This window comes from Xenopus laevis, chromosome 8L (genome assembly GCF_017654675.1).
Source record: "Xenopus laevis strain J_2021 chromosome 8L, Xenopus_laevis_v10.1, whole genome shotgun sequence".
Taxonomy (NCBI): domain Eukaryota; kingdom Metazoa; phylum Chordata; class Amphibia; order Anura; family Pipidae; genus Xenopus; species Xenopus laevis.
The window spans coordinates 94,880,174-94,892,823 of NC_054385.1; the positions used below are offsets into that span (position 1 = coordinate 94,880,174).

The 12,650-nt window shown below is 37.2% G+C and overlaps 1 protein-coding gene across 2 annotated transcripts in view; it reads right to left on the reverse strand.

Annotated features, from left to right (window-relative positions):
• Positions 1-12,650, reverse strand: part of kiaa0586.L (KIAA0586 L homeolog) — a 117,784-nt gene that overhangs the window by 22,816 nt on the left and 82,318 nt on the right. The window contains exon 31 of one of the 2 annotated variants that reach the window (XM_018230728.2): positions 10,357-10,422. The exons of the other annotated variant lie outside the window; for it this stretch is intronic. Within the exon in view, the coding sequence (XP_018086217.1) occupies positions 10,357-10,422 (66 nt within the window). The remainder of the gene's footprint in view (positions 1-10,356; positions 10,423-12,650) is intronic. 2 annotated transcript variants of the gene reach the window in all.

Sequence of the window (12,650 nt, forward strand, 5' to 3'; positions counted from 1 at the left end):
GAAACCAGTGACATCACTATTGACAAAGAACAGACTTTTGCTATATGAAGGTAATAAATGTTTACATAAAACTGTAAATCAATGTATGAGCTATCCTAAAACCCTATCTTTCAGATCATGCCCTTATTCTGTCTTCAGCTCCAGGAAGGCTACAAGATGACAGGATACTATAGACTGAATTACAAACTGCAGTGATAGCAATAAAACTCTGTATAGTCGTTTTTCTCTTATCTGGGGCAAACTAATATGGGTCATTCTAAAAACATTTCAACTATTTCATTCTGTTACCATGGCCTGTGATTAATGAGTAGGCTTCCCCAGGCAGTACAGTATCAACATAAGCACTTTCCTGACTGTTAATGATAAAGATAAAGTTCACTTTAAAACAAACTTTTTTCTTTGCAGCTATCCAGTCTGGCATTTAAACTGCTTACTAACTGTTACAGGAACTGAACCTAGCAACAGGGCAGTGAATGATCAACTAGATGGTCAATAAAGAAGGAGTAGAAAATTAAAAATGATAAAACACAATAACAAATAGCCTGTATATTCAAATATAGTTAAAAAAATATTAGTAACGGTATGGGATCTTTTATCCAGAACACCGTTATCCAGAAAGCTCATCTCTCACTGACTCCATTTTATCCAAATAATCCACATTTTGAAAAATTATTTCCATTTCAATGTAATAATAAAACATTACCTTGTACTTGATCCAAACTGAGATATATGTATCCTTATTGGAAGCAAAACAGCCTATTGGGTTTATTTAGGGGGTTATTTACTAAAATCTGAATTTATCTCATTATTAGAATAAAAAAGCTTGACCAAACGCCAATGCCTGATTTTGCCTTATTTATTAATACTATAACTCGAATAAATTGGATCAGGAAAAAACAGATAAAATTGAGCAAAAACCAAAATCGTATGAGTTTTTGGGGCTTTTTTTTTCTGTTTTTATTTTGGAGTTTTTTTCCTGAAAACCCAATTTGGGATAGGTGCATCTCCCATTGACTTATACTGGACCTCGACAGGTCTGAGATGGCGGATTTCCAGATTCTGGCTTTTTGCAGCATCGGGGTATAATAAAAGTTTTTGCCCCTAAAAGCCAGACCAGGTAAATTCAAGGTTTAGCAAGTAACCCCCTTAATGTTTAGATTATTTTTTAGTAGACTTAAGGTATGGAGATCCAAATTACAGAAAGATCCATTATCCAGAAAACCCCAGGTCCCGAGCATTCTGGATATCATGTCCCATACCTGTAGATTTATTTACTGGAAAAGTACTCAAGGCCCTGTGTACTAACCTAGTGTATGAAATTAACTTTTATTTTGAGGCCAAACCAAGTAAACTAAAAATGCCAATATGATTTTATTACTAAAACTAATTTACCCAGATAAGTCTCATTTGCACTTCGACCCTTGATGTAAATTCAAAGTAGGACTGTAAACATTGGTTTTGTACCTCTAGCCTTTCTTTGGAAATTAATTATAGTGTATGTTTTTCTAAGCCTCTAAATAGCGGAGTGCTTAGCGATGACCCAACTTCACTCAAGACCACCATGTTGTTATCAGCAAACCAATAAAGATAAGAACGAGGTTGGAAAGAATACATCCCTAGTAAAGCAAATTCTTTGCCATAAAACTAAATAATGTTTCTATAAATAAAATCAAACACTTCTCTTCAGGGCATTCAGCATGTACATTGTATATTACTTCTGGGCCTGACTAAACATACGTATAGGTTGTATGTTTTAGTAATAAATTCTATAAATTCAGAAGTTTTTTTGCGATTTAATTTGTGTAAAACAGAACATGAAGGGTGCTTAGCATATTATGCATCTGTTATATAATCATATCTACAAGTATAAAGATATCCATAGATGGCCTGTCTTTGCTCTGACTGGTATAAACATAACTTATGTAAATTAACGGTTATTATAGTGACAAAGACAGACAATTTGGCTGATACAACAGCCATTTTCAAAGGTAATAAGGATATTTTATTTGTACTTTTATTTCAAGGACATACAAGCGGTATAATGGGCCATATTTGTTAACATTGGAGACAAACATTACTGTTAATTACTGCCTATAAAAGCAATTAGATTTGAACAAGTTATAAAATAAAAGCAAAGATCTGATTGGTTGCTATGGGCAACATCACAGGTGATGTTTATCTCCAGTGTTAATAAATATGCCTCAAAGTCTAAAGTGATAGCCAAAATGCCACTGATTGGATAAAGAGTGGTGCATTTAAAGCCATGTTCTAAAGAAGCTATCCAACTTTTTTAGTCAATGTTCCCCCCTAGAAATCCAATCTTTGGTCAGGGCCATATCTTAGCTAGTAATACATTTACAAATAGAGGAAAACATTGGTACATCAGTCATTTGGTTATAGAATATCTAGGACAATATATACATTTTTACTATGGATGCACCAAATCCAGGATTCGGTTCGGGATTTGGCCAGGTTTTGGCCTTTTTCAGCAGGTTTTGGCCGAATCCTCCTGCCCCCTGAACCGAATCCGAATCATAATTTGCATATGCAAATTAGGTGCTGAGAGGTAAATTGTGTGACTTTTTGTCACAAAACAAGGGAGTAAAAAATGTTTTCTCCCTCCCTTCCCTAATTTGCATATGCAAATTAGGATTTGGTTTGGTAATTAGCTGAATCTTTTGTCAAGGATTCGGGGGTTCAGCCGAATTCAAAATAGTGGATTCGGTGCATCCCTAATTTTTAACCCTAATCTCACTTAACTGAAGCTGGGTTTCAGGTGTATCTGGAGAGCAAATAGGCTTTATTCACAAACTTCACCCCAACCTGGCCTAGTGGCCTTTATTTATTTTATAAAAAAAAAAATTAAAAATTCCTAAGTGTCCTTATGATGGATAAAGTGCAAAGATAATGCTCACTGGAAATATAACAGAGTTGTTAGAGAGTGTACAAATACTAGGAATATATACTGATGATACAGCAGGGGTTGTATATCATCATTTACAAGAATATACAGGAACTAGTAATTTCTGTGACATTTACCCTTTTCATTTACAAATGGTCCCAAATGCACTTTTCGTGAGCAGTACAGGTATGGGATCCGTTATTCAGAGACCCATGATCCAGAAAGCTCTGAATTATGAAAAGGCCATCTCCCATAAACTCCATTTTACTCAAATCATTTAAAGGGGACCTTTCACCCACACATGAAAATCTATATAATAAAAGTCCTTTTAAAATTAATCATGAAACCCAAATAATTTTATTATTAAAACATCATACCGGTTATAAACTCATTTAAAACTCAGCTGTCAATCATATATTGCCTGCCTCTCCTTTATGCCTTAGGCATAGAGGCGGGGCAGGCAATTACTTTCACTTTCCATTCTGCAATTCCTTGATGTCACTGCTCTCGTTACATTGATTTTGTAGCCAGTTCACGGGCATGGGCATTAGGTGCCCCATTTTGGTGCATTAACCAAGATTTTGGCATTATTTGCCTTAATAACAGTGTCCACAAGTGGCTGCTGCCTGCTTGATGTGATTGTGATTTACAAGACTAAAATAAAGAAGAATGAAATCATGTTTATAGTGTAATGAAGTTTTTTTGCTTGACTAACATCACAAAACAGGATTTGGAATTATTTTAAATATTTATAAATGATTTCCTTTTTCTCTGTAATAATAAAACAGTAGCTTGTACTTGATCCAAACTAAGATATAATTAATCCTTATTGGTAGCAAAGCAATTCTATTGGATTTAATTAATATTTAAATTAGTCTTTAGCAGACTTAAGGTATGGATAGCCAAATTAAGGTATTAATACCCCTTATCTGGAAAACCCCATGTCCTGAGCATTCTGGATAACAAGTCTCATACCTGTAAATGGTTTTTAAGTTAAAATGGCTGCAGTAAAGTGTATTTTTGGTTGTTATAAACACAAGATTTTAAAAGGCTAAAAAGTGACCGGCTTACAGTTCATTCTATATACTGATACTGTCTTCCGTTATGGTACAGTTATCCTTTCTACTGGCTGGCACAGCTTGTTAATAGAGAGGGATAGGAAGGCGACATATTTGACTTTGCAGCATAACACCACCTCCCCAACACAACACCTGCAGGCTTTTACTTCCACATTCTATAAACCGCCCCAAAGAAAACAGAATGTTCTCTTATTTATTTAGAGCTGTGCCAATGATTTTTACTGCCTCAGACTTGCAAAGAAAAGTCTAAAATCTGGTTTGTGTTAGAGTGGAAAGCAACACACATGCTGGTATAAGGTGTTTTAATGTATCAGCATGAGGAAAAAGAGGAGGGAGTGACATGCGGATCTTAGTTATTGCAGAACGGCTCTTAGTTATTGGCAGAGCTCTACAAGACTGAAATGAGACAGGAAATGTTATGGGGATACAGGTGTTAAGGTGAATTACATATTAATCAATGAATAATAATGTGGTTTTCCAGTTATTAAAAACGTGGACAATAAATGGTCTGAAATCAAAGTTAATTCCAACTATATCTAAGACCAGGCTTATTATTATTTTCTGACTGTTATTTAAGAGAGCTGGCAACTGACTGGGTACCTATCCATCACCTATGGAGAGAAGATGTAGTTTTTAAAGTTCAGCATATCCGTTCATATTTTTTTACTTGTAGCACCACCTTTTCCCTCAAGGTTGACCTATCAAAAACTCTGGGCTGATGGGACTCAGGAGGCTCCCCTAGCAGCAGGAATACTTCACCAGGTAGAGAGAAAGAACAATGAAAAATCCAACATGAAGTCATAGACAGAAGTGTAAAAGTGGCCATACACTATTAGATACGCCTAACCTGATATGCCCACTAACGGCAGGGCATTCCTCATTTCTGTAGGAAAATAAATAGAAGAAATGGAGAGAATTATAAATGTATGAGTAACCAAGTAAGAAAAGAGTGTGTAAAAAGAAGTTAAGTAAAGAATGGAGGAGAAATTAATTTGGAGAACAGGTATAAGGCCTTCTATTGGGCCCTGGTGCCCCCAGTTGTGACACTGTAAAAAAAAAAAAAAAAAGGGAGACCAAGGTATAGGATAAGAGGAGGCGGCAATGTCAATTCTAGTCCAGGGATCAGGAAAGGCAGAAACCCCTGAAATTGGTTATTTGTTTGCACTTTGCACACTGACTTCTCTTAGTCCTGAATTGGCACAGGTCCTGCCCTCTGTTTTAGGGTTTGGCCACACTGGGCGTTTGGGGAGATTTGGTCGCCTGGCGACTAATCGCCTCCTCTTTGCGGTGACCGATCTCCCCAAACGCCTTCCCTCACTCTGCGCCGGCTAAAATGGAAAAAAAAAAAATGCCGGCACTAATCACACGCGGCGGTTCATTTTCCAAAGTTGCCTCACGAGGAAACTTCAGGTGACTTTGGAAAACAAATCGCCGCGTGTGATTAGCACCGGCGGTTTTTTATTTTAGCTGGCGCAGATTGAGGGAAGCCGTTTGGGGAGATTGGTCGCCGCAAAGACGAGGCGATTAGTCGCCAGGCGACCAAATCTCCCCAAAACGCCCAGTGTGGCCTTACCCTTAGAGTACAGAGACCTGCAGTTTTCCTGATGAGTATAGTGCTGTCTGCATTAGGCAGATACACAAGTTAGGGAGCAGCAAAGCACCAGGCAGCATGGGGCTGCCATATGACAGGGTTGGCCTGCATCCCCCTAATGATGCAAGTCAGCACCTTGCATTCGATTAAGCACCCACTTAGCGCTCTTGAACTCCTTCCACTGGTAATGACCCTCATAGACTTCTGCAATATCCTTTAATTGTGCTGGGGATCTTAAAACTCCTTTTCCACATTGGGAAAACAACTTTAATGGTCATTCCTAATGTTTTGTTGTCCATATTTTCAATAGCTCCATGGGCAGGCGTAAAAATGCACGGAATCAGAATTAATTTTTTGTTGAACATTTTTATCATTTGACCATCATATACTTTTTAATGCTTGCAGCAACGAGGAAGCTTAATAACCTGTCCCTATTTGTGCCAAGCTGAAAAAAATGGCGCTGCTTTAAACATAGTCTCTACCAACATACATTATTATCATTCTCTGCACTAGCAGTACATTTCCCCAATAAACTCCAGTGAAAGCTGGCTTGGTTTTCAAAGCAATACATTTTAAATCAAACTTCTCCTAGACACAGAGCTACCTTGTTTTACTCTGCAGGAAACCCAAAATACAAGTTTTATTGTTTCAAAATACATAATTGGTCTGCTTTATGTGCCCTTTATGATCTGGAAGTAGGTCTGGAAAGTATCAGTCATTAAAAATGATGTTAGTAATAAATGTTAATGAAGGTGTGGTTTGTTTACAAAGAGATTTAGGCATTCAAGGAGGAAATTAACAAGCTAATCAAAGGATAAATATAGTACACAAAAATAGAGGAATCAGTGACAATGAAAGAACAATTCTTGTAGAGAAAAACTATGCAAGGGGTCCTGTATTAAATGTGAGATATCTGAAACACCTGCCATGCATGGGTATAGCGACAATAAATAAGAATATATTGCACAGTGTCTAGACCACTTCTAAACTGATGCACACTATACACAATAAATCGTTCTTTATGGAACATTAAAGAGGTTGTTTACCTTCAAACACTTTTTTCAATTCAGTTGTTTTCAGATAGCTCACCAGAAATAAACTTTTTTTCAAGTACTTTCTATTAGTGACCATGTTTCTAATATTGAAGTTTATAGTTCATCTTTTCACTTTTTTTATGTCTTTCTGAAGCAACCTGGTCACAGACTCTGTAACTGTTCTAAATTGATACATTTACTTTTTTAATACATTTTTATCTTTGTCTCTGAATCCGAGTTTTAAGAAAGGCAGCTGTTATAATTGATACAATAGTAATTAATATTCCAACGATGCTGCTGGGAAATGTAGCAAATAAATGTAGCAAATTGTAACAGAATCTGCACCTGGATCACTGAGCTGCCAGACAAACACCAGAGACAGGAACATTACATTTTAAATTTCAGTTATGTAAACATTTAAAAAAAATAAAACAGGGAAAGCAATTGAAAAAAGTATTTATAGAAGACCAATTTGAAAACAAATGAACTGAAAAAAGTGCTTGGAAGGTGAACAACCCCAAAAGTTCAGTCAACATAATAAATGAAGGAACTGGAAGATATATGATTCATTGTCAATAAACTCATGCATATAACATATACCTTTACATATACTATATACACCTATATATTTGTAAGAAAAAAGCATATTTATTTAGATAGTGTAAAACAAAACAAGCCACTATGTAATATACATTCATTACTTAGGCCTATCCTCTTGCTAGGTGGTCTCCTGTTTATTGTGCAGGATGGTTGTCAATAGGAAGAGAGTGGGTGCTCCAAGGTCAGTGCACTCCGCAATGACAGAAATAGCTACTCTTTTCCAATTGGCTGCCATGCTGTCCACTAGACAGAAATTCCACCAGATGGGCATGTTATGCTTTCAACAAGTTTTGAATAAAGGTGAGATAAGCTTAAGATCTTCTGGTGGGCGACCAGCTTGGAAAGTAGTTTCTTAAAAGAGTAGTTCACCTTTAAATTAACTTATAATATGATGTAGATATTGATATTCTCAGATGAATTTGCAATTGGTCTTCATTTTTTTTTTTTATGGTCTTTCAGTTATTTAGCTTTTTGTGAAGCAGCGCTCCATTTGGGTATTTTAGGTTTTTATTTTGCATTTTACAAACAAAACAACAAAAATGACAATAAGGGGCAGATTTACATAGGGTCGACTATTGATTGTTATATTAACCCTCGATATTCGACCATCGAAGTTAAATCCTTCGACTTCGAATATCGAAGGATTTAGCGCAAATAGTTTGAACGATTAAATCCTTCCAATCGTTCGATTCGAAGAATTTTAATCCATCGATTGAACGATTTTTCTTCGACCCAAAAAAGCTACCACAGCCTATGGGGACCTTCCCCATAGGCTAACATTGACTTCGGTAGCGAACTTTGGGGTCGAAGTTTTTTCTTAAAGAGACAGTACTTCGACTATCGAATGGTCGAATAGACGAACGATTTTTAGTTCGAATCGCTCGAATCTAAGTCGAAGGAGCCCATTCGATGGTCGAAGTAGCCAAAAAAACATTCGGAATTCGAAGTTTTTTTCCTTTATTCCTTTACTCGAGCTAAGTAAATGGGCCCCTAAATGTTAGAATAACAATCATCTTTGGCACTTACAAAGAAGACTGGGTGCGGTTGTTACATATCATCAGTGGCTGTCATATCACATTTGAAGGCACAAGGCCAAGGATCATCAAATTATATATCGGCTTATACTTAAAATTTAGTCATCTGGTAGGGATACCTGGGGTTGGCAACCGGCCATGGATCCCGAACGTTTCGGTTGTTCCCTGAGCATTATAGGTCAGCTTGATTAGCAGCAAGGTAGAATTTATTAACTCAATCCACTGTTGGAGTGTAGGGGAATTGGGGCTCGTCCATTTCATATTTACCAGCTTTTTTGCGTAATACATGATAGGGCGTAGCAGTGTTCTAGTTTTTTTTGTAGGGGCATTAAATCATCTATTACACCCAGATCTAACTCCAGGGAGAGAGAGAAATTTGTTGCTCTATCGAGTTACTTCTATCCAATACGGTGCTACTCTATGGCACTCCCATATTAGATGTAGAAACCCAACCTCCACTGTGCCGCATTTTACACATGCTATGGTTATATTTACCCTAGCAACCAGGCAGTGGTTTGAACGAGAGATGGGAATATGAATAGAAGAGGGACTGTATAGAAATTAAATAATAAAAAGTAACAATAACTAAAGTTTTAGCTGCTAGATTCAGTGACCCCCATTTGAAAGCTGGATAGAGACAAAAGATGAAGGCAAATAATTCAAAAACTATAAAAAAAAATATAATGAAAATCAGTTGTAAAGTTTCTAGGAACAGGACGTTCTATAACACACTAAAAGTTAACTTAAAGGTGAACCATCCCTTTAAGCAGGCCATATATGTAAAGATCAGCCAAATTCACCAAACACATGGACCTTAATCTTATTTGGTCTACATGCCACTGATCTGATCAACCTAGGGTCAGTGATCTGCAGATGGCCATAGACCATTGCTGTCTTCACTTGATGCAGTTGTTTGTCTGCTGAATGATAACTAAACAGATGATAATGGGATGGCATCATTTGGTCTAATACATGGGGTGTTACTTGGTCAAAAATAACGGAATCCCAGACTAGATCATATTACAATGCACGCCGAATAATTAGCAGGCTGGCACCTGCCTCAGCAAGGTCCAGGTTTGTTGTGGGGAAAAAGTTTTTAGTTTTTGTGTCTTATACACTTTCACAGTAAGAAAGTAATTTTGTGACAACTTAGCCCCTGAGGGAATACAGTAACATACCATGGAATATTTTGTTTAGTTTTTCATAGTTAGAGAAGGACACCTAAACAACACTATGGGGCAAATTCACTAAGACGCGAAGCGCCGAACGCTAGCGTTAATTCGCTAGCGTTTGGCATTTTCGCTACTGCGCAAATTCACGAACTAACGCTGGCATAGTTTCGCTAGTGTTACTTCGCAACCTTACGCCAGGCGAATCTTCGCTAGCGACGAAACTACGCAAATTCACTAACTTGCGCAGTGTAGTGAACGCTACCTTTTACGCTAGACTTCCTTCGCCACCTCAGACCTGGCGAAGCGCAATAGAGTAGATAGGGATTGTTTAAAAAAAAGTCAAAATTTTTTCTAAGTCCCAAAAAACGCTGGCGTGTTTTCTACATGATGGCTGATAGGCTGAAAAAGATCGAAAATTTTTTGGGGCTCCCCTTCCTCCCCCCTACATTTCCTGACTCATGGCAACTTACCTAGACAGTGGGCACATGTGTAGGGCAAAATAAAATTTTTATTTGCAAATTTGAAGGTTTTCTAGGCACTTGTAGTGCAGATACGTGTTCCTCCATTGAAATTTGAATTTTGCGCCGTATGCAAATTAGCCTTCGCTAGCACAACTTCGCTTTATATAGCGAAACAACGCTAGTGCAACTCCGCAAACTTACGCTACCCCTGTGCGCAACTTCGGGTTTTAGTGAATTTGCGAAGCGCTGGCGAAACTCCGCCTGGCGAAGTGCGGCGAAGTTGCGCCTGGCGCAACTTCGCATCTTAGTGAATTTGCCCCATATATGTATCTTATAATTTAGAGATGAAACAATAATGCAAATATTTAGATGAACATCTTTAAAACAGTGTAAACAACCATGTAACCATTTTGAATGTACTATTGTTTTCCAGACTCAGCTACAGTGTTTGAAGGAAAATTACTATTACCCTTAATTTCCTACCTGAGAGTACAGAAGTGAGGTAGATACTTGGTTCAACTAGTGTACGATCTAAATCCTCCTGAACACCTGCAATTAAGAGGAAAAAAAATGTTGAAGGGACATGCCACTATGCAAAGCCACATTTTCTATCCAATCAAATTCAGTGAAACCTTGAATAATTACTTTCTTTATTACATAGTGCTATTATTATAAATAGTTGTGCTATCGAGTTAAAATATAAGTATAAATATAAGCGTATTTTGGCACAAAGAAATATGTGATTTGTATAATACTAATGCTTTACTGGGCTCTACAGAAACATTATATGATGGGAAAACAGAAATGCTATTCGTCAAATTTTCATTGAGAACACTCTGGGAGCTATGGCTGGTCACTGATCTGGTGGCTAATCACTTTAAGGAACAATGTAGCAGTCAGTGGTCTCCTGAGTGACATTACACTGGTGCAATTTTTCAAGCTAACTGCATTTATTTTTGTCCTTTAATGATATAATGGCATCATATTTCACAGCTCTTTACAAAGATTTTACATCATTCGCATCACTCCTTGTCCCGGTGGAGCTTTCAGGCTAAGGTCCCAAGAACAATGACATACCCTATGGTAATGTTTATCAGGAACCAATGTATCTCATACCAATATGTTTTTGTACCAATATGTTTTTGGAGAAAGCCTGTGCATTGAGCTGAGTTACACATTGGTTTAACAAGGTACATCATATTTACATACATATAAAACCCTCTGATTTTTTTTTTTTTTTTTTTTGCATTAATAGTCCAATCAAGCCCTGAACGATGTTGAACTAAAATTCTCCCAATATCAGAACAAGATGGACACTGCTGAATTATATATATAGTGTTTAAGGATAGCAGTCTATGGAGAATTCATCAAATAGGGCAAGCCATATGGCATGTACACACTGATCTATTAGAGCAAGGTGACAAATGTGTAGTAATAAATCATTTAGTAATTATTATAACTATAACACATAATATGCTGTCTAGATAGACAATACAGTTGAAGGGGATGGTTACCTTTGAGTTAACTTATAGTATGATGTAGAGAGTGATATTCTGACAATGTGCTATTGGTTTTCAGTTTTTATTATATGTGTTTTTTTTTAGTTATTTAGCTTTTTTATTCAGCAGCTTTCCAGTTTGCAATTTCAGCAATCTGGTCACCAGGATCCAAATTACCCTAGCAACCATGCATTGATATGAATAGGAGAGGGCCTGAATAGAAAGACGAGTAATAAAAAGTATCAATAACAATACATTTGTAGCCTTACAGAGCATTTGGGGTTTTTTTTAGATGGAAAGAGTCAGAAGAAAAAGAAATATACTTAAAAAACTATAAAAAAAATATATAATTAATGAAGACCAATTAAAAATTTGCTTACAGTTTTATAACATACTAAAAGTTAATTTAAAGGTGAACTACCCCTTTTAAGGCAGTGTCTATATTTAGTCCTAAATACCAATGAACCACCATTGTTATTGTCCTTCATTTAGAAAGAGAACAGGCAATTCAAACGTCTAAAAGTGTTAAATTGTTAAGCCTGATGTATCAGAATGTACCTTATCAGGCTTGTACATTTAAAAGTATGTGTTGCTGTAGACTGAATGCAGTTGTACTCTGAAACTGCCAACTGACATTGCACATGTGCTGCTGTAAAGGGACAGATAAAATGTTGCCAACATCATTCTCCCGGAAGCATCAACAAAGCTTGAAAAGATCTGGCAAAGAAAATCTTCTCTCCAAAGTGGGAAAGACTGGTGACAGGCTGTTGCCCAATTAGGGATGAGCCTGTCATGGCTGAATTTATCTTGTTTATGACAGATAGTAACTGCAGCCAAGATTAACACTTCATCCAGAAAGCCAGCCCTGAACTCAAAAGCCGTGTGCTTATTCCCAGTCTACCTAATCCAGCCTAAAATAATCCAGTGCTCTGTCTGGGGGCCATGGTGAGAAAACAAGCTTCCCAGAGTGGACCTGGCTTTCAAAGTTTAGCTAGTGGATAGGAGAGGCGGCCACAAAATCAGACGTTAGGATATCAATGATGCCCCAGGGAGTCTGCAGCTAACAATTTGCCTGAGTGATATATAGGTTCCCGTAGCTGCCCAGCAAGTGGAAAGCGCTTGACATAGAAAGCAGGTCTGGTTCATGCGCATGTGGTCCTAAAGACAATGAGATGCATTTTAATAAACCTGTTCAGCTTCTGCAAAGTTTTTAATAAGCCTTAATGGAAAGCTAATTTAAATCAGGCCATACATTCCAGACTGGATTCAGTGGGGCCT